The sequence below is a fragment of the Pseudorasbora parva genome, chromosome 12 (genome assembly GCF_024679245.1).
Source record: "Pseudorasbora parva isolate DD20220531a chromosome 12, ASM2467924v1, whole genome shotgun sequence".
Lineage (NCBI taxonomy): Eukaryota > Metazoa > Chordata > Actinopteri > Cypriniformes > Gobionidae > Pseudorasbora > Pseudorasbora parva.
Genome location: NC_090183.1, coordinates 38,430,713 through 38,456,689, shown reverse-complemented (window position 1 = coordinate 38,456,689; position 25,977 = coordinate 38,430,713). Strand labels below are relative to the sequence as shown.

The 25,977-nt window shown below is 36.9% G+C and overlaps 2 protein-coding genes across 2 annotated transcripts in view; both read right to left on the bottom strand.

The window, feature by feature from the left end:
* Positions 1-500: 500 nt before the first annotated feature.
* ppp4r2b (protein phosphatase 4, regulatory subunit 2b) lies at positions 501-7,008 on the bottom strand. Its single transcript, XM_067460222.1, has 9 exons — positions 6,851-7,008; positions 5,621-5,702; positions 4,875-5,045; positions 4,498-4,591; positions 3,131-3,168; positions 2,944-3,018; positions 2,729-2,869; positions 2,259-2,578; positions 501-2,177 (listed from the first exon to the last, which is right to left on the bottom strand). Exons 1-9 carry the CDS (start codon positions 6,882-6,884, stop codon positions 1,849-1,851), a joined length of 1,284 nt encoding a protein of 427 aa, XP_067316323.1. The 5' UTR covers positions 6,885-7,008; the 3' UTR covers positions 501-1,848.
* Positions 7,009-7,581: 573 nt separating this feature from the next.
* gxylt2 (glucoside xylosyltransferase 2) overlaps positions 7,582-25,977 on the bottom strand; it is a 28,893-nt gene continuing 10,497 nt past the window's right edge. The window contains exons 3-7 of the mRNA XM_067460221.1: positions 16,462-16,593; positions 16,118-16,369; positions 14,170-14,293; positions 12,303-12,475; positions 7,582-9,429 (exon numbers count right to left, since the gene is read on the bottom strand). Of these exons, the coding sequence (XP_067316322.1) occupies positions 9,247-9,429; positions 12,303-12,475; positions 14,170-14,293; positions 16,118-16,369; positions 16,462-16,593 (864 nt within the window). The 3' untranslated portion in view covers positions 7,582-9,246. The remainder of the gene's footprint in view (positions 9,430-12,302; positions 12,476-14,169; positions 14,294-16,117; positions 16,370-16,461; positions 16,594-25,977) is intronic.

The window sequence follows — 25,977 nt, the reverse complement described above, 5'->3', positions numbered from 1 at the left end:
GCAAGAGCTTATTAACAGCAAAATGAATTAGCATGCATTAATTTGAGGAACATGATTATGGCTTATGAAAAGGATGAAAGAATAAGGAGAAGTTATGTAACAATAATCCTCCTATGAATGACATCTCTCCCTACTTGTTTGTGGTGCTTACTGAGAATTAAACTTTGCTGTAGATTAGAACACCCATAGGACAAACTGTAAACATGGATGCATCAAATAGTGTGGTTCGTTGGGGACAGTTCTCTGATCTTGTCTGATCTTTTGACATCAATAAAACCGGTGGAAAAAAGCCCACAGACTTACATTGAGGGAGGGACTCGGGTGAAAACGTTTTTTTTTTTTTTTCAGAAGAGTTGGAGAATCCATCTCTTTAACAGTGTAAATAAAACAGAAAATAGCATTAGTCCACCTAATCTTAAACTTAATGCAAACAAACATTTTGTTATACCTTCAGATACTTTACATAATTAGGTTTGTTAAATTAAAGAGTCTTCCAAACATTTAAAACAATAACATTTATTGCTTCATCTGAATACTGTATTGAAACCACACGCATTCAGTAATACACCAAAAAAAAAAAAAAATTATACATGGATGCACAAAAGGCAGTGAACACACAATGCTCTACAAAACACTACTTTACAGAAATTTAAAAAGTCTAAATATCAAAAATCACACAGCTGCAAAACAGCAGCCAGCTGTTATTGGTGGGACAACTTGGGGTTTGACTGTCACAAATGACATTATAAATGAGCTAGTCGGAGCAGTCAATAACCACCTGCCAAAACAATAAAAATGAAAACAACTTCTCATAAAATAGATTGAAATGCTGGTATAAATTAATGTGAATTATGAAATCAGTTTAAATCAAGAGGTAAATGTACCTGACATAAACCATTCACTGTCAATGCAGTGCAGACTGCAGAGATAATACAAAAGCGAAGGTGGTAGCGTGTGAGAAGAGATTTTACATCCTGTCAGTTACACACAAAGGAGCAGAAAGAAATTATGTTACGCTAGGTTTGAATCATTTAACAGAACAAAGATAGCTATGGCTTGTATTTGCTTTGAACAGAACCAAAATGAAGCAGCCAGTTATGAGTCTTCAGAGAGCGCAGGATGATAAACTCCATTGCCCTGATGTTTGACACTGTGACTAAAATATTAATACACCGTTGCAGAGGAGACACATCCTAGCATGTGTCCGAAAACTTAGAAACAAGACTGAATACAGATTGAACCCTCTCTTTAACAAAGACTAAACTATTAAAAGAAATATTCCAAGATAAATACAAGTTAAGCTTTAACAACAGTTCATATTTTGTCTCTGAAATGCATTTATTATAGAAGGCAATGGACAAGCGATATACACTTATGCTTTTTCTTACTGAAGAAATGAGTCCGAATGATTTACTGTAGAAACCAAAATTATCCCAAAGCTGTGTCAAAAGACTTTAACTTGTATTCAGTCATGAATATTCTTTTAATTAGCCGTTTAGTGATTTCTCAGTTGACAGTGTGATTACTGGACACCAAAGAACTTCAGTCAAATCGCTTTGACAGACTAGCAGAAACCAATGACATGGATGAAACTGAGGAAAGAAACTTGTGTAGAAAACAAAAAAACTTGTGTTTAAAACCTTGACTTGAGCAATAAAATCATATGTACATCTGCATAAAGTGTCCGTTTGGGAAGGTTGGAGAAGTTAGGTACTCTTGACCAAAAGGCGCATGGTGGTAGATTGGGTGTTGCTTCTGATGGCTTTTGTGGAAGGCCACTCAAATGTGTGCCATCGTAATCTCCACAAAAGGACGCAGTTATTGTTTAGAGCAGTAGTCTGCAGGCTTTTAGTCCTGCTCCATAGGCTCCTCCTCCGCACTCTCAGAGTCCTGGGCCCCTGACCCAGAGTCGCCCTCTGTGGGTGACTCTACACTACTGCTGCTGGATGTGGGTCCAGAGGCAGTTTCATCAGTGCTACTGCTGCTGACCTGCTCGCTTGGCTCCTCTCCTTCTCTCACCTCAGGGCTAGAGGCCACACCCGCTGGGGCTCTCTGCTCTGATTGGTCCATATCACTAGGCTCTTCTGAGGAGTCATCTGAACCACAGGGAACCTCTCGCTCAGTAAAAGCCTCTCTGGAATCTGCAGCGGAACACTCAGGCTGTGTGCTGGAAGGCTCTGCGTTTGTAAAGAATAGAATACATTAGAGCACTGTCTAGTGTGCAAACACCCTAAAAGTGTAGAAACAGGTTACCCTACCTTGGTCCTCAGAGCCTTCAACTGAACCATGAGGTTTCCTTTCCTCCTCTTCTTCACTCCCCTCCTGCAACATTGATGACGGCGATTCGGCATCCTCTGACTTGTCTGAGGAGCTTTTGGTCGGCGTAAATCTGGGTGTCTCGACAACCTGCTCGTCTACATCATCTTCATCCTCATCATCTTCATTGCCATCCTGGTTGAATTTGAGTCTCTTTACTTCATGTTCCTCCTCCTCCATTCCTTCATCTTCCTCATCATCTAAGTGTTTGTTTTTTACAGAGCTGCTGAGAGGCCCACCGATGCCCGATAAAGACGCATCACTGGAACACAGATATATGAGGATATGTTATATAGGAGGATAGTTCAAGCAGTTTCATTAATCATCATGCAAGAGATAAGTGATGTAACCATCAACATTTTACACAAACAAAATCATGAAAGATGAGATATGATGGTAAACTTAAGACTACCAGGCCGTTTTGCTGAGTCCTTGTGGTGTGTTTGTCTCTTTGTTTTCTGTACTGTCCGGAAGGCCGTTTGTGGCCAGCGAACTGGACATTGAGTGTTTCTGTCTGTTTAACGGTCTAGGTGTTCCTGGACCATTTACTTTCCTGTAATATAGAGAGAAATCAAGTCAAACCCATTTTTTAAGCGACTAGTCCTAAGCTCCGTACATTTTCCTCACCTCTCTGTAAAGGCAGATGTGTTCCCTGACAACATGACTCCATTCATTCTGTTGACACCACTGCAACCATTTTTCCTACAAAGGCCAAAAATAGCTTTTCATTCATCTACAGTAATTAAAGATATCCAGATGATCAAATTAAGATGTAGCAGCTTTATGATTTTAATATTGAACTGTAAATACTTACTCAGATGTAGGATAAATGCAACTGACCACCATCACATTCTGACAAAGAGAGAAAACAATCAATATCACATAACATAAGCAACATCAATTCTACATTTACAACCTCCTACTTGGGTGAAAAATAAAAGTGCAGCAAAATGAAACTTTCTGCTTGTATTTAAGCACATAAAACACAAAGTTCCTTCATCACATAATAATAAAACCCATTTAAGAAACACATTTCTATATCGATAAAATCGCACACCTGCAAACCAAACGCAAGGGACCATAAAATCAACAGAGTACCTTTATGGAAGTCAGAGATAGCACGTAATAATATCCCACATCTGACTTCAGATGGAACGTAGCAAAACTACAGTAAAAATGCAAATACAAAGAGAACACACTGGGAATGCACTGTCAACCCTATAACAACATGATGAAGAAGATGTCTCAAAGTATTTCGTAGCAAGTGCATCTAAACAGTAGGGATGCAACAATACAGTTAGTCCACGGTTCAATACATACCTGGGTTTTTAACCACGGTTTGCAGTTCGGTTTGTTTTTTTGTTATTCTATTCTTAGGCGACAGGAATAGAAAGAAAATGTTTTTATTGCAATTTCTTTATTTTACTTAAAAGACTTGAAAAACCTTACTTAAACTTAAAACTTTAACCCTTGTACACATTACTAGAGTACTGTATAATATAAAATAAATATACATAAAGAGTTACAGTGGCAGCTCAGAGATGTACAGTATCATTTAAGTATGAAATTTAATTAAGTGAATTGTTCCAATTGTTTTGTTGTTCTATTAACATAATTTTACAGGTGAAGTGTCCCTTTAAGGACAAGTGTTCACTAAGGCTGCGCTGCTAAGACCTGCTTGTATCTCATATACAGACACATGATTTTAATTTCACTTTAGACATAACCGACTAGGTTTATATATGTTAACCTTGTGTATATTTGACGGTATAAGCGCAATAAGACTACTTTAGTAATCACGCGTTTGACAGGCTTTTAGTGCTCACGCTCAGCGTATGTAAAACAGTGCATAAGCACGTGAATTAAATGTTTAACTGGCAAGGCTTTTGTAACGCATGCAAATAATGAACTTTCGTGATTGTGAATAACTATAGTGTAGACTCACAGACCCACTCAAACAGAGCCGAAATAACCTGAGAAATATTTAAAACTGAGAGATATAGAAATAGTTAATTAAATGCAAAACCAGAAAAAAAATTCACAAGCGCGTGTTGAACTGTGAATGTTGTACCGAATGGTTCAATATTATATTGAGAATTGTGGCATCCCTACTAAACAGCATCCATTTATTAGCCTTGTTATTTTTTAACCTGAATAATGCATCACGGATCATGCACTGACCTTCTCTACCCCTCTGAGAAACTTCTCTGTTCCTGTGTAGTTCCTCTTAGGTTCAGTAAGCAGCTCACACAAGCGCTGGATAGTAAATGGGATCCTGGATAGAGAAAATATTTGAATAATATTTGAATTAGCTGGTGCAATCCCCACAACAATCTCCACAATGTCCTCTACTCTTTCCTGACACGCATATAACAAGGATTTACGCTAGCATGGTTATATTCAACAGCCAGAAGATGGCACACTTGCTCTGGGGTAAAGAAAAAGGCTTGCTCTTTATGCAAAACAGCTTACACCTTTTACAAAGACAATCCCCAGTGCCTTCCTAAAAGGACAATAGTGATAGCACCACACAATGCAATTAATTAAGTGTTACTAACCCGTTGTATCCATCAACAATCTTAAGTATTCTCTCCTTCATTTCTTCAAAGGGAATCGACTCCACATTAGGGTTGGCAGGCCCTCGCTGCTCTGGGGCCGACGCTCGAAAATCCTCCATTACTTTCTCCAGTTTGAATATGAAGTAGCTTTTAAACTGAGACCAGGACACCCTGGAGAGGTGACAATATGGAGTATTAATCACACAGACAACTACTTGTAAGGAACAAGGTCTACCAGTCTTGATTCTCTTCATTACACAGCCACAAATCAAAAGAAAAAGCATAAAATTGCTTTGTGTTTAAAAAAATGCTTGATAAAAGAGACATACCATGTAGGATACTTTTTTTAACTTTTTTTTAAGGGCCCACAATTCAGTGGGTCATTACGCAAAAATATTTAAACACAGACTTCAATGCAACAACAACAACAATAAGAAGGTATTTCAGAGACCTAGATACAATTTGAACTCTCGATATGCATCTGACTATGTATTCTCACAATTACTTCATGTGAAGGGAAAATGAGGGCAGGTTGTCTAAAGCAGATCTCGTCGATAAGGACAAAGTTCAGTGTGTTTTGGAACAAATCCAAAAGTGATGTGGTGTTAAAAAAAAAAAAAAAAACCTTGTGGTACTACCGAGCAAAGCATTGATGATTTTAAACAAACCACTGAAACAGAGGTTTACAGCAAGGGTTTCTGTGCCCCTCTTAGATCACCCACCCACGTATATCTGGAGGTACTTACAGGGTTTCCCCGGTCTTCGCAATATGGCACAAAAACTGGTCCAACTCTGGAGATGCTTCTTTCTTCACCCTCTTGTCAAAATCTGCAGAAAACACAATAATAAGAATGTATTGTCAAATTCAAGTTAATATGACACAATCATTTAGAACATCTTAGTTCTGGAGTGCATTTAACTGCAAAATCTAATAACAGCTTACAATTTTTTTTTTTTTTTTTTCCATTCTAAATCTAGCTAGTCCATTCTGACCCTAAATCCGCATACATGGAAAAAGGTACGTTATAATTTTTATATCTAATATAATAGTTTGTAATGTTCTAGTTTTAGGTAATCTGCAAGTTCAAAATTCAGACAGCATTTTCTTTTCTACACCTATCAGAGCACAATTATTCTTGTAATAACATGCATGATTTTATGAAAATTATGAGAAAATGTATCTTAACAGTCTTGTTATTAGGACATTTTAAAGTTCCGAGTGATATTTCATGGTTATGTTATTCATGGCTAACAGTTACTTCAAATTAGACCACTTATAACCAGCCCAGCCCTAAACTTTGATGACAAATATGAGAAAATATTAAATCCTTTTCATAACACACCCACATAAGAGCTAAAACAGGTTCAATCAATCTGAAATAAATAAATCTATTTAAAATCACCATAACTATATATATATATATATATATATATATATATATATATATATATATATATATATATATATATATATATATATATAGTTAGTGTAAATATAAACACACACACACATAAAAAGAAATGAATGATTAACGTTATTTACGCTATAAGAGTAGAGCTGAGAATACACCTTCCTTTAGGATGTAAATGCAAAAAAAAAAAAACGTTATAAAGACTAATTTAAAAGAAAAGCAGACTTTATTATTAAACTCACTAGTTTAGAGTTAACCCGGTGAGGAAAATATAGTTGAATCAGCTCTATATCATCCTAAACCACTAACTCAATTACTTCTCAATAAAAATAGTATATTTTATAAACGTATTAGTTTACTATCCCGGCAAAAATGACAGAAGTCATAAAACAGGAGGATGAAACCTGTTCATCTGCTCTTAACACACAACAGACCTCGAAAAACAGTAAAAGCCATTTAGCCACAGGCCATGCTAACATGAGCTAACTCACATTACAAGCTCCTAAGCACATATAACCCCTCTCTAAACTCACGCAGACCACCTCAAAACACACAACCGGGTACCTTTAAGAGCTTCCAGAAGAGTGTCTATCTCCATGTTTGTGTTGGTGTCCCTGTCTTCAGCTGAAAATCGAGAGCTGATGGCTGCTGTTGAGCTCAGTGAAGAAGAGGACAGGGGAAACAAATATGGCGGCGACCGCGACGTCACTGCCGGCCGCTCTTCAGGAGCCCTGACTGTTGCGCAATAGTATGTCTGCGTCTCAAAATCCAGTCAGCTGCCTACCAAGTCCTAGACATCATTTTTGGGACATTGATTGTAATCGGTACCGATGCAATGTTTTTGTAGATGTGCCTCACATCCTTGTTGTGAGCTGTCTACGTGGACATTTTGAAGCACAATAGGCGCGTTCTGAGCAAAGCGTTTGTCTGTGCATAAATGCTGTGAAGGTTTTGAACACGGCCTTAATCTTGTGCAGTCTGACTGGAAAATTAGCCTATTTATAAATGAACGGTCATCTCCCTATTTATTTTAAACAAGTATCACAATTATGATTTCGCTCTGGAATTTAAATGTACTTTTAAAATTGTAAAATGTATTTTTACTACCGTAACATTATAGCCCATCGAGATACCACACCATCTAATTATAATGCATGACAATGTTGCATACATAAATATTGTTAATGAAAGTAATTAAGTCTTCACATATTTTCTGACCAATAGAATTGTGTATAAATTCCTTAATTCTTATCAAAAAACGTAATTTCAGTACAGTCACGTAATACAAAGCCAAATCAAAATTAAATGCATATTTATTCATTACATTTCTGACATACACACTTCTGTATAAAAGACAATAATACAACAATAGAAGACATTCAGAAAGACAGAAAAGCACACTTGATACAATGAACATAGCTGGTGCGTCTCTTGACACAGAGATAACATGAGATGTATAGTCCCCTGAGTTTCCAGTTAAATAAATCTCATCACTGATCCCAGACCAGTGACAGGAGGCTGGAAACTGGTCACGCATATAATTAAGCACATTGTGCTAAATGAACATATCAGAACACACAAAACACTTACAACACACTCTCCCCCTTTATAATGTTTGCACTTTCACACACAGTCAACAAATTAAAAGGCTGCAATTACACACGTACAATTATTTTAGAAAGAAAGAAAGAAAGAAAGAAAGAAAGAAAGAAAGAAAGAAAGAAAGAAAGAAAGAAAGAAAGAAAGAAAGAAAGAAAGAAAGAAAGAAAGAAAGAAAGAAAGAAAGAAAGAGGAAATGGGTAAACTGATCATACTGGTCCAGAGTTTGTTTCATTAATCTAATCTTGTTGCCATTTTAACTTATATTTCATGTTACTTTCTCTAAACTCAGTATTTGTTTAAAAAGAACAAAAGTGCAATTATCTGCAAACTGTACATCTGTGTATTATTTTATTGTTTTGTCATAGTGTTTTTTTATATATAAAATACTGTCATGATGTACAAACCTTTCTAATCTGCACATTTATTTTATATTACATTAATTTAATCCCACCATGACAGAAGTTCAAACTCTTAACAAAACATCATAAAACAATAAAATGCTGAAATTGACCAGACTGAATATTGCTAAAAATATTTTAACACTTAGACAGCTAAGCTCTCATAAACTGGTAGATTATCCTAAAAGGACATTCTGCCACATATTCAACATCAGATTCATATCAAAATAAAGGACATTGGAATTAATTGGAATTCTCACAAAAAGGCCTTGTGAGATACCCCATAGAAAACATTACAACATCAGACTCCTAGTCCTTTCTAATCTCACTAACAAGTCATCTTCAATGTAAACAGTGTGAACATCCACCATTAAGGCTGCGCTTAAACTGAATGTACATCTTACTGAGTTCTAAAGGCTGACAGGCTAATCCTCTTTGGTTGTTTCTGCGTGCTACATTCATTTTTCGTGATTTGAAAACAAGGCGTTATCTCATGCTATTAAGCAGAAGAATGCACAAACAAATCGGTGCAGCCACTTAAGAACAAGAATTAGATAAAGTGTTCTGAGACACAAATGGTGTAATACTAGATTTAAACTAAATGCTGAAAAATGGTACAACACAGTTGTAAATAAACAGCTCTGAATCCATATTTTTGGATTTGCTGAAAAAAGCTTGCCAACGAGTCTCTCACATTCACATTCAGATGGTTGGTTACCCGCAGTTGGAGGCACTCAATGCATTTGGTTACTTCTCTCTTTCCATCCAGCAGACCAAAACTGCTGCTTGTTCCCGCTTAAATCTCCAACTCCGCTGGCTCATGAAGCTCATACTGGGCCTAATGGACCAAATGTAGCTTGCCTCTGGCATTGCTCATCTTCAATGAAATAAAACAAAAACAGATCTGATCCAGGCAGCAGGCAGAGACCCTTCCATTTGAAGCTGAAATGCTGCTGAGGATCATTTCTGGTGTGCCAGTCGGACATGGCGCACCACTTTTTTCTCATAAACAGCCCTCATGGTCTTCTCGATCTGTTTGAGGAACACTTGTGGTATTCTTCCACAAAGGGTGTTAACTGTGTCTAGGAACTTAGTCTGAAGAGGGTAAAACAAAGACTGGAACATGTTCTCCTCAAAGGGATACTGAAAGAGAAGATGAAATGCATAAGTGGTTGAGCAACTGCTTTGGTATAACTGTAGAGGCAAAATTAATTATGTCCATATTTCATATCTGAATTCTGAACAGCAGAGGGGCCATGTGACTCAACCAGCCAAAAGGCTTCCTCTTGAAGAGACGTTTTCCTGCTATTAGCCTTCAAGGAGAGATTCAAGGAGACTGTACTCTGAATGCACAATGCAACACTTCAATTTAATCTCATGATTCAACACCCCCAGGATTTGATTTGTTAGCACTGAAAAATTAGAACGTGGCCTGAGCAAGCAAAGCCAAATGAATTATATTTCTTAAGCTTACATAATTTGATTTGATTTGTCTATTTAAATCGATTAATCACATCCAAAATAAAAGTTTGTGTTTACATAATATATGTATGTGTACTGTGTATAATTTTTTATGTTTATTTGAGTACACACACACACACACACACACACATATATCTGTGTGTGTGTGTGCGGGCATGTTTTTGTGACATATTAGGGCACAAATGTGTATAATTTCATGGATATGACAGGTATTACAAGGAGAGGGTGAAATATAAGGACATTGACCATGTCCTCACTTTTTTAAAATGCTTATAAATCATACAAGATGAGTTTGTTTTAGAAAGTAAAAATGCAGAATGTTTCCTGTGATGGGTAGATTTAAGGATAGGGGCTGTGTAAGGGGATAGAAAATATGGTTTGTACAGTATAAAAAACATTACGCATATGGAATGTCCCCATATTTCACAAAAACAAAGGTGTGTGTGTGTCGCACACACACACGCATATATATCTATATATTGAAATGTTGGATTCTGAAATCTACTGCTGCTTCAATATACAGTATATATCTGAATTAAATTCATAATCAAAGCCATAATCAATATTTATCCTCTTTTATTACTATGATGATTTCTAATGAATCATTCCAGTTATGATTTTACTTAATCAATAGAACCACTAATTGTTTGTTTCTTCATATATTTGTTTTCTAAAGTTTGTATTTGGTCTCTCAGTGGTGATGTGGGTCTGACCTAGGGATGTGATATGTCACTAAACACTTGATTGCAACATTTTTTTAAGTGTTTGAATTTTGGAGGGCCAAACATGCCAGCAGTGCCTTAACAATGCGTGCTCATTTAGCCCAGCTACCAGATATGAAAAATGGATTTGTCTTTTATTTTATATGGTCTTTTACATGTCTTTTATATTTCCTTTTACTGAAACACTAAAGAGTTAACGTGAATATTGCCTGTGCTGTGCTACAGTCTGTACCTTCACTGAGAGCAAGCATGTGTTATCAGTATGTTTTGGGGAGCATTCTAGTTAGAACTGGAGCTTAATCAACTTCAACCTTGGAGAGACTGTGCAGCTGTGAATGTGCACAATATTCTGTGTTGCAGATCAGTATTAAAAGGGGATTATAGGCATCCTAAGAGATGGGTGGACTTGTTGTTCTGGACAAGCTGGCTCCAGACCTGGAAGGTCACAATGTGCCTAATTCCGTGGTTAAAGCATCAAAAAGTGATCTAGGGACACATGAATCTGGTTTATTGACAATGTGTGTTAATTTACTCTGAGCCAATCAGAATCATCCACCTTGCAGTAATGGCATGGACAGACTTCAAAAACAGTATAACTGTATGTATGTGATGGGGAAAGAGGGAGCGTGGCTTCATTCTTCACTACTGGTTCTGATATATATATATATATATATATATATATATATATATATATATATATATATATATATATATATATATATATATATATATATATATATATATATATATAATTTTTAAATATTTGTTATTCACATATAAATATAAACATTTGATTTTGAAAAATGTGAAATGTAGTTTTTCTTAAATATATGCATACAAATGTATGTATATGTATATATATATATATATATATATATATATATATATATATATATATATATATATATATATATATATATATATATATATATATATAGGAGAAAAAAGTTTTACCAATAATAAAAAAAAATTTTTTGTATTTTTTGCTCTTGGTTTAACTAAAGGTCAGCAGCAAATTGGTCAATAAAGGTAGATGGAATGCATAAAAATATTTGTTTTGTTTAACATTTAATTATTGGAGGTTTGCATAGTCTGATTTTGCATATGACTGATTTTAATCTTTTTGAGGAATACTGAATCTTAACGCAAGGGAGATGAATAAATGCTCAAATTTAGTCTAGAACTACAATAACCTATTCACACTTACTCTTGATTTCTCGACATGGAGACAGGAGAGCTGTCAGTCCCATAAATGTGAAAAAGTAACTTGCGTTACTTTTATGAAAAAGTAACTCAGATATTTTGTTGTACATTTGAAAAGTAATGCTAGTTACTTGAAAAAGTAATCTTATTACGTAACTCAAGTTACTGGTAATGCGCTACCCCCAACACTGGTCAAGACATTTATGTTACAAATACAATTGATTTCTATTTAAAATAAATAATGTTCTTTTTAACTTGAAAATCAAAGAATCCAGTTAAAAAAATTAAAAAAACACAAAAATATTTTGCATAACAAATGAAGGATCACTGGAGTAATGGCTAGTGAAAATTCATCCTTGCCATCTAAGGAATGAATTTGAAATGATAAGTTATTTGAAATTATAATAATAATTAGCAATATACGGTTTTATTGTATTTTTTATGCAGCCTGGGTGACAAAAGAGTTTCTTTTCAAAAACATTTACAAAATCCAAGTGAGCCAAATGTTTGAATAGTGGTGTACTGTACATATATAATTATGATCAATCTGACAGCCATTCTATTAGTTCTATCATATAACTGTCTCCTGAAAAGACAGTGCCAGCCCACCTCACGTATGGCATCATACACCACTCTGAATGCGGGCTGCTTGTCGTCATGGTACACTCCACGGTTACCATGAAGAATAGACACTCCCTCCTCTTCCGCAGCTTTGCAGTTGCTTCCATACATGCAGTGATCTGGTCTGTAGTTCCACTGGCATGGAAATATGTACAGACACTCTGTAAACACAAAGAAAAATATTCAATGTTTTATCGAAAACTGCAAAATAAGTGCAGCACTTGAGCTGAAAATCTTAATTTTCCTTCTATTTGTTGGTGTGTGTAGTTGCGCTAGTCTCTTGGATCAGTTCCATTACAGTTGTCAAACAAGCACTACCCTTGCCAAATGTCACACCAATTTAGGGACTTTAATAACATCACCTGTCAATATCTGTTCCAGTCAAGATAAGTGTTTATCTACACAAAGGTTCTTATCTCTATAAAAAAAACAGATAAAACGATAACATTCAGGAAGGTGAGGAAAGAGAGGGAGAGATGAACTGTTTTTTTTGTTCTGGGTACAAATGGAAAGATGTCGCTTTAAGCTCTGCACTAAAAATAACGATTGGACTTGGAAAGTTTAGTTGGCATGTTCGTGATACAAAGCCACAATGCTTCACATTCATCTTTCAATTTGGATTTAACCCTCCAGCAAAACAATTAAACTAGAGCTGTAACACACTAGAGTACAAAGCAACACAAATACAGAAAGGACATGCAAGTGTATGCAGGTTTAAAATTATGCATCTGAATATTTTATTTTATTTTTTATTTTTACTGTGCCAGTCTAATGATACAGCGATTGTATCGCATATGCTAATATAATGATACTTATTATACTCATTATATTTTCCAAAACATGGTAATATGGAGGCATTTTGACATTTACCATAGTATGTACCAGCTTTTGAAAAATATCATAGTATTATCTTAAATGCCTAAAAACATGGTAAAACCAAAGTATTTTGATATACCATGATATACCAAGTAAGGGATAAGCCACGGCTAGCTGTGCATTAAACAATTTTAATGCATGAAATTTGAGGCAAAGAAGTGCATTCAAATAATTTAATGCACAGCTAGCTGTGGATTATCCCATGGTCATTTGCAAGAATTGACAACTTAAAGCGGTTATTGATTATTGCAGCAAAATATTTGACCGGAAAGGTAAAATTTACGGTTATTTTAGTCAAATACGACTTGCTAGATCTAACATTGTGTGCACTTGGAATCAGACACAGAGATAAAGTAGATTTATAGCTTTGTTTTTAATTAATTTTAGTGAGAGAGTGAGAGAGAGAGAGAGAGAGAGAGAGAGAGAGCGAGAGAGAGAGAGAGAGAGAGAGAGAGAGAGAGAGATTTGTATCTGTGTGACGTGTGTGTGTGTGCTTCAATGAAAACAGTGCATTAATATAGATCTGTGATTAAACTGACTTGGAACTATCTGTGCATTAAATGGTTTTATTGCACACTTTCCAGCCAATCAGAATCGAGTATTCAAACAGACTGTGGTATAAAGAATATACCATGGCTTTTACAAGATACTCCAAGGTACTTTAAAGATGTAAAATCAACAACAGTACTTGACTTTGAATAAATGGGTCTTCAAAACATACTATTTGTGTAGTACATGCCAAAAAAAAATATTTTTTGATATACCTCCGTATTTTACAAGATAATTCAAGAGCTTCAAAGAATACTATGGCACATATCCAAAAAACAAGGTATTTTGATATATGCCATAGTATTTACAACATACTTAAACTTTATTTTAAAAGCACCATGGAACATGTCCAAAAACATCTCTTTTTTGTTGGTGTTGTCTAATCATACTCATAATAATCAAGCATATCTTTTAGCAAACAAACATGTACCTGGATTGTAGTGGAAGATGATGTTGAGGAGGTCTTGGTCTCCCCATGTGATGTGGTTCTTGTATTTCTGATAGAGAGGGTGTAACAGATTTTCCCATGACAGACCGCTGGCGATCATGCTGTTCTGTAAAATCAATAGTGGCAGGTTATTTTCTTCAACAGTGAATCTGGCAGCCACTTTTCAGACAGCTGTTGATATGGAAATTGAGGGGGGTTTTTTTCAGAAGAAATTTTCTTTTTGTCCCCCCCAGACAGCCTTGAAAATGTGCTTGGGTTGGAAATTACAGTTCTAGCTGAGTTACAGAGACATGCTAATCCAGACTTCTCTCTCTATCTCACTCTTTCGCTCTCTCTCTCTCTGGCAATCAGTAGACTTCCATCACTGCCTACTAAAAACAGCCTGAGGTTAAAAGGGTTTAAATGTGAAAAGAAACCTCAGAAGGCATGCGAACGTCATAGCCTCAACCCATTACCAAGAGGAATAAACTATAAAAGAAAAATGCTGGCAATACCTAGTTATAACTAAGCTAAATAAATAAATAAATGTATATATACATATATTTTTTTGTAACAATATGTAATTTTTCGCTGCTAGAGGTCGCTTATTTAAAACAAAGGCGTAGCTTGATGATGCCTTGATTTCGCTGAGCTTTTATATCATGCCGCAAGCGAGCGCTTCCGTGTTTTCAAGCGTCTTTGGTGTTTCCATGGTTTCTACAAAATAAAAATGTAAACTGAGGGTAACACAGTCATGGTGTCATTGATAAGTGACGCACGGACATTCTTGGAAACATCTGAGATAATGTAAAGTACACAAGTCAACAAAATATATAACATTTGTTCCAGTTAGCCCGGTAGCCCTGCCCACCAACTCATGGAGCTGATCGGATCACGCTAGCCAGCAGCAATAAACATGCTTAAGAAAATAGCAAGATATTGCGCTATACCTGGTTGTGGAAGATCACAGCCGCTGCAAAAGCTTCCTTCAGATCCTAATATTAGTAAAGTTCCAGCTAACGTGGTGAAGACATTGTAGCCTTAGTCTCGTACTGGATTTGCAGACATATTGAGATTAAAACACAATGCTGTGCCTTCTATATTGGATCCAACAGGAATGGTGCAACACACTTATGTGAGTAAAACATGTGTTTTATATGTAATAGTTTTGCATTGTTACAGATCATTTGATAATTTGTACGTGTCTAACAGAACATACCTTAGCACGCTGTCACAGGCTGGAGAATACTTTATTTGTTAGTTCATTGCGATTCGGAGTCAGACTTGGATATGTATGGGCCAGGACCTGCAAAGCCCAACGTCTCCCGGGGCTATGTGTTTTCAAGGCGGGCTACCAAAACAGAAGCTTGTCGGCAGGCCGGTGAATCTCAAATAGTGAAATAATATTTCTTTTTCTGCGCTGTTCACTCTCTTGACTTGATATTTGAAGGGTGTTCGCTCTTATATCCACCGATCGGCCGGGCCAAGTAATACAAAAATAATATTCCAATCAATCACGTGTGGATAAGAAATAAATAATTGTGTTGTTTGATCATGTTTACAGGCCCTGCGATCGAGAGAATCATTCCGATTGCCACTTTCAAATCAATCCCTCCCTCATGTAAACTAAACTGACAGGGGAGCTGAAGCTCATTAAATATGCAAATCTTATCCAATCCTAGCCGTGGGCGTTTACTTCTAAGTCTCCAGTGCAGCACCTCCAAACCGAGCGTTCAGAAGAGAGCCTCAAAACCAGTGTAGAAAATAGCCTATACAATATTGGCTGTTGCTGACAAAATAAAATACAAATCTCTAATATAAAATATGTTTAGAAGACTTTATTATTTCTAGTATTTAAAGTTTAAAAAAGGATTTTGGACCACTGAAATTTCACCATAACCAGAGCTACTAAGTAACCATCAAAATACAAGTCAACTGTATTGTTCCTTACCCTGAACAGAGTGCTACGAATCCGTGTGAGGTTCATTAGCATGACTCCTGAATTGACCCCTGTGACTCCATAAAAAGGGTGCCTTGCGAAGCGGCTATACCAGCCGATCTTTGGGATCTCGTGCTCTGGGGCCATGGCAGCTAGCTGAGTGCTGTTGAAAGCCTTCAGAAACTTCCAGATGTCATCCATAGGGCGGAGAAACAGAACATCTGTGTCCACATACAACAGCGAGTCCACGTCCTTCAGGATTACCTGATATCACAAGAAACACTTGGTTACAGTCAGTGTGGTGAGATGGAAAACACAAACAATTGAAGAAAAAGTATTAAGCAGCAGGGACCTACAGGAAGAAACAGCCTCTGGGCAGCACATGGCTTGAAGAGTTTCTTCCATTCATCTGCATTCCCCACAGAGAAGGTGATTGGATATATGTTGTATTGAAACCTGGAGGACACCGTCTGAGGCCACACACTGAACTGTGAGAAGAAATGGAAAGCATCAGTCAATGTCATGACTGTCAGGCTTCGGTAAACTGCACATCTATTGCCTACAGGTGTCAGAGTGTGAAGAAACCAATATACCAATCCTTCAAAAGAGCAACATTTTGTATCTTTTGTAAGAATTTTGATTCATAGAATGTAATTTAGAAGTCCCGAAGAGATCTATACCCATATTGTTATACCTTGGTCTAACTAACTAGGACATGGCATGTTTTCATTGTCTTAAGGATCAATTCCCCCACTATCAGCTTTAGCATAAACCTGTGTCAGTTTATGTGTTTATGATTTTTTGCACATAACAGTAACATATGTAGCTAGTTGGGTGAGATTCTTTGCATTTATTATGTCTAGATAAAGAAGAAACCACCTTAGGAGGATATATGACCCCTTTTTCCATGCAATTTTGCAAGTGACAACCCATACGACTTTTTTGTGTATGTAAACAATAGCCGCATTTCCACCACAGCAACTGTCCTCAGAAACTAGGGACTTTGGGGTGGTACATTGTGTACGCTGGGACCAGGGTCTAAATGAAGTTCTGGGTAAAAAATCTATCATCCCTGCTCATAAGGCAGTACTTTTTCAAACTTCAGGAACTATTGGGGTGGGACTTGGGCTCGGAACATGCTGATTGGTTGAGTTCACGTGGCATTTTGATTGGTTGACTGCAGCATTTTTTTTCCAACTACTATTGTAAAGGAGCAGCAGGGCTCGACAATAGGGACTGTCGATGGCCCGGGGCCAGAGTGAAACACACTCGGGCCAGCTGATGAAACTGTCACTTGCCCATTAGGGCCAGTTTTGCATCCTCACGGTAGTTGATGATAGTTGATTGTGCATTTGTGAACCATGCCAATTTAAATATTCAAACATGGACGAGAAAGTGTCTCTCAGTTTAGTACTCTCACGTCTCACACACATCATGCCCACGCGTCTGACAGCGCCTGTCTTGTCAAGTATCTTCGTAAACAAAGTCGGTTAAGTCAGTGAGAAAAAAGATGTATGAAAATCATTTTTGACAAAGACTACATTCAGATGGGATTTAGAACTATGATCAAATCACAGATGGAGAAGATGGAGTCCATCAACAGCCCCAAAGCTTCACAGTTGTTTAATGTTAGCTCGTCCTGGGTCGACATTTCAGTTAAAAACCGTTAGCCATTTTGATTTTGTTTATTGTTGACAGCATTATTTTTCAGATGCATCTGCTTATATGAGATTGCTCGTTTCTAAGTAGTGCTTGCTGCAGAGCATCTGGAGCTCAAGGGTGGAGCTTAACCTGTTCAATGGGTGGAGACACAGGGTTATGGGTAGGGTTAGGGTGTGGTTAGGAGACACAGCTCCACCCATCATGCCCACAGTAGCTGGAGCTCCAGGCTGGAGGTAATGGCTCTGCAGTGAGTAGCCTCTCCTTGTTTCTGATTCTTCACCTGTGTTTCGATCTGGAAAATCTACTTGGTTGCATTTTATTATTCTCATTATTCTAGCACATTTTTTTCCAGCTGTCCGTGATCCCATCAGAAAAGACCTTCAATTTTTGAGTCATACCAAATTATTTAAGAACCACTGGTTTATAATATCCTGCTGATAGACAAATAACTACTGCTGAAAAGGCTGCAGAAAAAGAGGACATTTTAGAATAGCAAGCATGACATTGCATTCCTTCTCTATCTCTCTTCAAAGCCTTTATCTTCCTTAAAGTTCCTTTATCTTTAGCAATACGGTGCAAGAATAGATCAAGATCAGCTCATGGCCAGAGGGCACCTTTCAAAAAGCATCAGCTGTCTAAGTGTAAAAAACAATGTAACATTTTTTTCCAATAACAGTCTCTCTGTTGTAAGAAACATTGTAAATCATTAGGACTGTGGAGAAAGACCACTCTACCAGAAACCAAATAATGTGTTACCCACAACAGCATAATAAAGAGATCAATAGATTAATGAGGTTTCTCACTTTACCCTCCTCACCAGACTGACTGTCAGGGTTAGCCTGACATTGTCTGAGGGTTACCACAAAGCCACAAGTACAATACAATTGGAAGTCAGTGTTCTGTCAAAGGTCGGTTTAAATAACTAATTAAGGATCTAAAAAGACAATCATTATGATTAGAATTACCATTATTAATATCACATGAGAAAGAGCTTTGTTATTGAACGTTTGAAAAAGGTTCAGAACCCCAAATATAAGCAATAAATATAGTAGCAAAGTTTTTTAGCAAATTTATTTAGCAAAGCACTGGAAAAATATGAATTGTACCAAAATAATTAATGATAAACTGAAATGGCCAAACATTAAATTTCAGGATGTACGACATTATTTAATAAAGAAATAATTTAAAAAAAAACAGTAATCAAACGGATTTGTTCTCAGAGCAAATATTTACAGCCCTTTAAGCTATTTATTTATTTATTTGTATTTAATGCCATATCAGCAGCAATGGCTATATTCAATCCACAGTATCACTTCAGTAATTTTTTTACAATAATTTAACAATTTTGTCTGAAAAACAATCAGTGTGCAAAATCAGGCATATATACCAATAACAACAACAACAATAATACCAACAATTACATAGAATCTTTCAATTGAATATTTGACAGAAATTCTAAAATGACTCCAGGAGAAACCTTTTTAAAAACTTCCAGAGTGTGTTCTCTGAATAAAGACGTTTTCTAGTATTATTTAAAAAAAGGAAATTCTATTCAAATATGTTTTACACATGTTTTACATGAAATTCTAACACAAATCTCTAACCAGCTTCTCTTCCCTTCTCTTAAATATGAACGAGTGAGTCTTGAATGTCCAGTTCGGCATCTCGTAAAGACAACCTGGCCATATCTATTTTCAAAATAATAATAAATATCTCCTTGATTTAAAACTGGACTCACCTCATATAATTTGTTATTTACGTATTCATTCAATTCCATTTGTCATTTATTTTAAATGTGCAGGTTCAATATGGGTTTAATGTCAGATACTGGTAATTACATTCTGTCATTTCCAACTGAAATGCTTCCTTTCCTGCTTTAGCTAATTGCTCATTACCAGTCAATACCATATTGCCTGGTATCCAACAAAAAAAACCAATATTAAAATCTTGTTTCTTTTAAGATAAGGATGTTCCGTTTTCAAAGAATCAAGTGCTTGTAGGCAGGATTTAGAATCTGTGCAACAACAACAACAAAATATAGCTGCAAGCAGCAATTCCGGGGCCAAGCGCAAAGAAGAAAATAAGACATGCCAACATGGCTAGGAGTGAACAGCTGCAAAAATGAACCATTAAAGACCTATTAACATAAGCTGAGGCAAAAAAGATATACAATTATACATAAAGTAAAAAATTAATAATGTATCACTTTTTACCTACAGGTGGCGCTGTGACCAAATGAATGTGGTGTGGTCAGGGTGAGGTGACAATGACACATGCACAGTTTGCTGTCAATATGTCAAAACATTGCAGAGATACAACCTTAAGAGTCATTTTGGCATCGTGCCTCAGCGCAAAGAAGAAAATGAGACATGCCAGCATGGCTGGGAGTGACCAGCTGCAAAAATGAACTATTAAAGACCTATTAACATAAGCTGAGGCAAAAAAGATATACAATTATACATAAAGTTAAAAATTAATAATGTATCACTTTTTACCTATAGGTGGCGCTGTGACCAAATGAATGTGGTGTGGTCAGGGTGAGGTGACAATGACACATGCACAGTTTGCTGTCAATATGTCAAAACATTGCAGAGATACAACCTTAAGAGTCATTTTGGCATCATGCCTCAGCTTCGTCGCTGTGTTAAACAAAAACTATTTAATCTATTGATGTGAAATCAATAACTTTGTGTCGGGATGGGCTGAAGATGATACGAGTCAATTTTGGTGAAAATCGGACAAACGGCCTAGGAGGAGTTTGAAAAAGTAGGTTTTTAACTAATAACAAGATGGAGGAGAGGACGTTTTACCAAATATGGCAAAATTGATATCTATGTTCTCAGCAGTAGCCAAGGAATGTATTATGACCAGTTTCATCATAATAGGTTAATTTATTCAAAAGTTATTAACCTTTGTGTAAATTTTGTTATATATTTTGACCACAAGGTGGCACTGCCCCGAAACTTTTTGAGCACCTTCAGGGCATGGTGCAGAAGACACATAACAAGTTGCGTAACGATATGCTAATGCATTCGTAAAATACAGCATTTTTAGACAAAATTAAAAATGGCCGACGCCCAAAATGGGTGATACGGGATAGTTGGATATCTATCGACTCGGCATGATGTCCCGAATCTAACAAGACCACTTTTATGATTTTTGGAAAAACCCATCAGAAGTTATAAGCCAAAATAGCCATTTTTTGTATCTCCGGACCAGTAGGTGGCACTGCACCGAAACGCTGTAGATCACTTCAAGTCATGCTCGTGATGACATGTACCAAGTTTGGGTTGAATACGATAAAGCATTGCAGAGATACAGCCTTAAGAGTATTTTTGCAACTGCTACGTAAAATTTGTTTGCGCATTTATCAAAAACGATTCGACTAATCAACTTGCCTTTAATAACTTTTTGTTGGCATGGTCTGAAGATGATCTGGTTCAATTTTCGTGAAAATCAGAGCAACGGCCTAGGAGGAGTTCGAAAAAGTAGCTTTTTTGGAAAATTCAAAATGGCGGGAAAATTTTCATGACGGAAAATGACGTCATAGGGTGCAATCGAATCGGCTTGAGCCAAGGAATCAAGGGAAAAAAGAATTTTGTTTCTAGCCCTTATGGTTCAAAAGTTATTAGCATAAACATAAGTGCAACTTTGGACAGGCGGTGGCGCTAGAAGGATCGAATTGGAGACTCAAAATTTGCTATAGTGACAGATGGGACTGTCCTCTATCTGTGTGCCAAATTTCACAACTTTTTACCATACGGTTCTATGGGCTGCCATAGACTCAAGAGCGGAAGAAGAATAATAATAATAATAATAATAATAATAAATATAGCTGCAAGCAGCCATTATCGGGGCCAAGCGCAAAGAAGAAGACAAGACATGCCAGCATGGCTGGAAGTCTCAAGCCAACTGCAACAATGAGCCATTAAGGACCTATTAAGTTGATTTTAGGCAAAATAGCAGTCAAATTTTAAATACAGTCAATAATAATGGTTTAATGGTTTATCACTTTCGACCAATAGGTGTCACTGTTACAAAACTGATGTGGTTTAGTCAGATTGAGATGACAATGACACATGCAAAGTTTGGTGTCAATATGTCAAAGCATTGCAGAGATACAGCCTCAAGAGTCATTTTTGCATCATGGCTCAACTCTGTTGCAGTGGTATATGAAAACTGTTTTGTCTATCAATCTGAAATCCATAACTATTTGTCAGCATGGTCTGAAGACGATACGGATCAATTTTGGTGAAAATCGGACAAACGGTCTAGGATGAGTTTGAAAAAGTAGATTTTTAACAAATAACAAGATGGAGCACAGATATGTTTGCAAAATATGGCAAAATTGGTATCTATCTTCTCGGCATGAGCCAATGAATGTATTATGACCAGTCTCATTACAATGGGTTAATTTAATCAAAAGTTATTAGCATTTCTGTACATTTTATTACAACTTTTGACCACAAGGTGGCGCTGCCCCGAAACTTTTTGAATATCTTCGGGACATAGAGCGGAAGACACATACCGAGTTTTGTAATGATACACTAGTGCATTCTTAAATTATAGCATTAGCATTTTAAACCGTAATACTGCATTGAAGTCAATGGGAATTTCATGTTTTGTTTTATTATAGCGCCACCAAGAGGCACAATCCCACCAATTTTTTTATGTGTCCTCGTAGTGAGCCCATACATATGTGTGTCAAGTTTGGTGAAAATATTTCATTTTGTTTTGGAGTTATAGACATTTATATGAAAAAACACGTAAAAAATGACTGACACCTGACTTTGATTGGATTTTACTACCCCTTACTATCAATATTTTGACATTTGGGCATTAGCGTATAGCTATCGACCTATGTTTCCGAACTTCTGAGGCTGGTTTCGTCTCGATCGGACTAGCGGTTTTGAAGATATCAGCAAATGTTTTTTAAGCGCTAAATTACAACGCTGCGCAAACCATATGCCGAAACTGGGCATGTCTTGTATCGTTGGACTCGGCAAGGATTCAGGAGCCCAAAAAAGCTACTCCCATCAAAATTTTTCACTCACACCCAAAGTTATAAGCGTTTGAAAAAAAAGAATTATCCACTAGGTGGCGCTGTTTCGAAACTTCTCAGGCTACTTCAGGGCATCGTGGTGATGACCCATACCAAGTTTCGTAACAATCCGTTCATGCGTTCATAAAATACAGCATTTTTGCACATAATTCAAAATGGCCGACATCCAAAATGGCCGACATGGTAAAATTGGATATCAGTCGACTCGGCATGACGCCCTGAATCTAATGAGACCAATTTTATGATTTTTGGATAAACGGTTCAGAAGTTATAAGCCAAAATATGCATTTTTCGTATCTCCGGACCAGTAGGTGGCGCTGCGCCGAAACGCTGCATGTTGCTTCAGGTCATGCTTGTGATGACATGTACCAAGTTTGGTTTGAATACGATAAAGCGTTGCGGAGATATAGCCTTTAGTGTGTTTTTGCAACCTCTACGTAAAATTTGTTTGTGCGTTTATTGAAAACGATTGGACGAATCAACTTAAATTCCATAACTTTTTGTCAGCATGCTATGAAGATGATCTGTTTCAATTTTCATGAAAATCGGAGCAACGGCCTAGGAGGAGTTCGAAAAAGTAGGTTTTTCAGAAAATTCAAAATGGCGGGAAAATTTGCATACCGGAAAATGACATCATAGGGTGAAATCGAATCGGCTTGAGCCAAGGAATCCGATGAAAAAAGAATTTTGTTTCTAGCCCTTAGGGGTCAAAAGTTATAAGCATAAATATGAGTGAAACTTTGGACAGGTGGTGGCGCTAGAGAGATTGAGTTAGAGGCACCAAATTTGCTATAGTGACAGCTCAGACTGGCCTCTATGAGTGTGCCAAATTTCACAACTTTTTACCATACGGTTCTATGGGCTGCCAGAGACTCCTATGGCGGAAAAAGAAGAAGAAGAAGAAGAAGCAGAATAATAATAATAGGAACACTAACGATTTCAATAGGTGCCTCCGCACCTTCGGTGCTTGGCCCCTAAATATAGCTGCAAGCAGCAATTATCGGGGCCAAGCGCAAATAAGAAGACAAGACATGCCAGCATGGCTGGAAGTGTCAAACCAACTGCAACAATGAGCCATTAAAGACCTATTAGGTCGATTTTTGGCAAAATAGCAGTACAATTTTAAATACAGTCATCAAGCGCAAAGAAGAAGACAAGACATGCCAGCATGGCTGGAAGTCTCAAACCAACTGCAACAATGAGCCATTAAGGACCTATTAAGTTGATTTTAGGCAAAATAGCAGTCAAATTTTAAATACAGTCAATAATAATGATTTAATGGTTTATCACTTTTGACCAATAGGTGGCACTGTTACGAAACTGATGTGGTGTAGTCAGATTGAGGTGACAATGACACATGCAAAGTTTGGTGTCAATATGTCAAAGCATTGCAGAGATACAGCCTCAAGAGTAATTTTTGCATCATGGCTCAACTCTGTTGCAGTGGTATATGAAAACTGTTTTGTCTATCAACACGAAATCCATAACTATTTGTCGGCATGGTCTGAAGACGATACGGTTCAATTTTGGTGAAAATCGGACAAACGGTCTAGGATGAGTTTGAAAAAGTAGGTTTTTAACAAATAACAAGATGGAGGACAGATATGTTTGCAAAATATGGCAAAATTGGTATCCATGTTCTCGGCATGAGCCAATGAATGTATTATGACCAGTTTCATTACAATAGGCTAATTTAATAAAAAGTTATTCGCATTTCTGTACATTTTATTACAACTTTTGACCACAAGGTGGCGCTGCCCCAAAACATTTTGAGTACCTTCGGGACATAGAGCGGAAGACACATACCGAGTTTTGTAACGATACGCTAATGCATTCGTAAATTATAGCATTAGCATTTTAAACCATAATACTGCATTGAAGTCAATGGGAATTTCATGTTTTGTTTTATTATAGCGCCACCAAGAGGCACAATCCCACCAATTTTTTTATGTGTCCTCGTAGTGAGCCCATACATATGTGTGTCAAGTTTGGTGAAAATATTTCATTTTGTTTTGGAGTTATAGACATTTATATGAAAAAACACGTAAAAAATGACTGACACCTGACTTTGATTGGATTTTACTACCCCTTACTATCAATATTTTGAGATTTGGGCATTAGCGTATAGCTATCGACCTATGTTTCCGAACTTCTGAGGCTGGTTTCGTCTCGATCGGACTAGCGGTTTCGAAGATATCAGCAAATGTTTTTTAAGCACTAAATTACAACTCTGCGCAAACCATATGCCGAAACCTGGCAAGTCTGGTATCGTTGGAGTCGGCAAGGATTCAGGAGACCAAAAAACACACTCCCATCAAAATATGTCAACCACACCCAAAGTTATAAGCGTTTGAAAAAAAAAATTCTCCACTAGGTGGCGCTGTTTCGAAACTTCTCAGGCTACTTCAGGGCATCGTGGTGATGACCCATACCAAGTTTCATAACAATCTGTTCATGCGTTCATAAAATACAGCATTTTTGCACATAATTCAAAATGGCCGACATCCAAAATGGCCGACATGGTAAAATTGGATATCAGTCGACTCGGCATGACGCCCTGAATCTAATGAGACCAATTTTATGATTTTTGGATAAACGGTTCAGAAGTTATAAGCCAAAATAGGCATTTTTCGTATCTCCGGACAGGTAGGTGGCGCTGCGCCGAAACGCTGCATGTTGCTTCAAGTCATGCTTGTGATGACATGTACCAAGGTTGGTTTGAATACGATAAAGCGTTGCGGAGATATAGCCTTTAGTGTGTTTTTGCAACCTCCACGTAAAATTTGTTTGTGCGTTTATTGAAAACGATTGGACGAATCAACTTGAATTCCATAACTTTTTGTCAACATGCTCTGAAGATGATCTGTTTCAATTTTCGTGAAAATCGGAGCAACGGCCTAGGAGGAGTTTGAAAAAGTAGGTTTTTCAGAAAATTCAAAATGGCGGGAAAATTTGCATACCGGAAAATGACATCATAGGGTGAAATCGAATCGGCTTGAGCCAAGGAATCCGATGAAAAAAGAATTTTGTTTCTAGCCCTTAGGGGTCAAAAGTTATAAGCATAAATATGAGTGAAACTTTGGACAGGTGGTGGCGCTAGAGGGATTGAGTTAGAGGCACCAAATTTGCTATAGTGACAGCTCAGACT

Excerpts from the sequence above, each read along its gene's own strand:
- ppp4r2b (XM_067460222.1), bottom strand. The coding sequence starts at position 6,884 with ATGGAGATAGACACTCTTCTGGAAGCTCTTAAAG. Across the intron at positions 5,703-6,850 it reads TCTTCTGGAAGCTCTTAAAG|ATTTTGACAAGAGGGTGAAG; the intron begins GTACCCGGTTGT and ends TGTTTTCTGCAG. Across the intron at positions 2,178-2,258 it reads TGAAGGCTCTGAGGACCAAG|AGCCTTCCAGCACACAGCCT; the intron begins GTAGGGTAACCT and ends TTACAAACGCAG.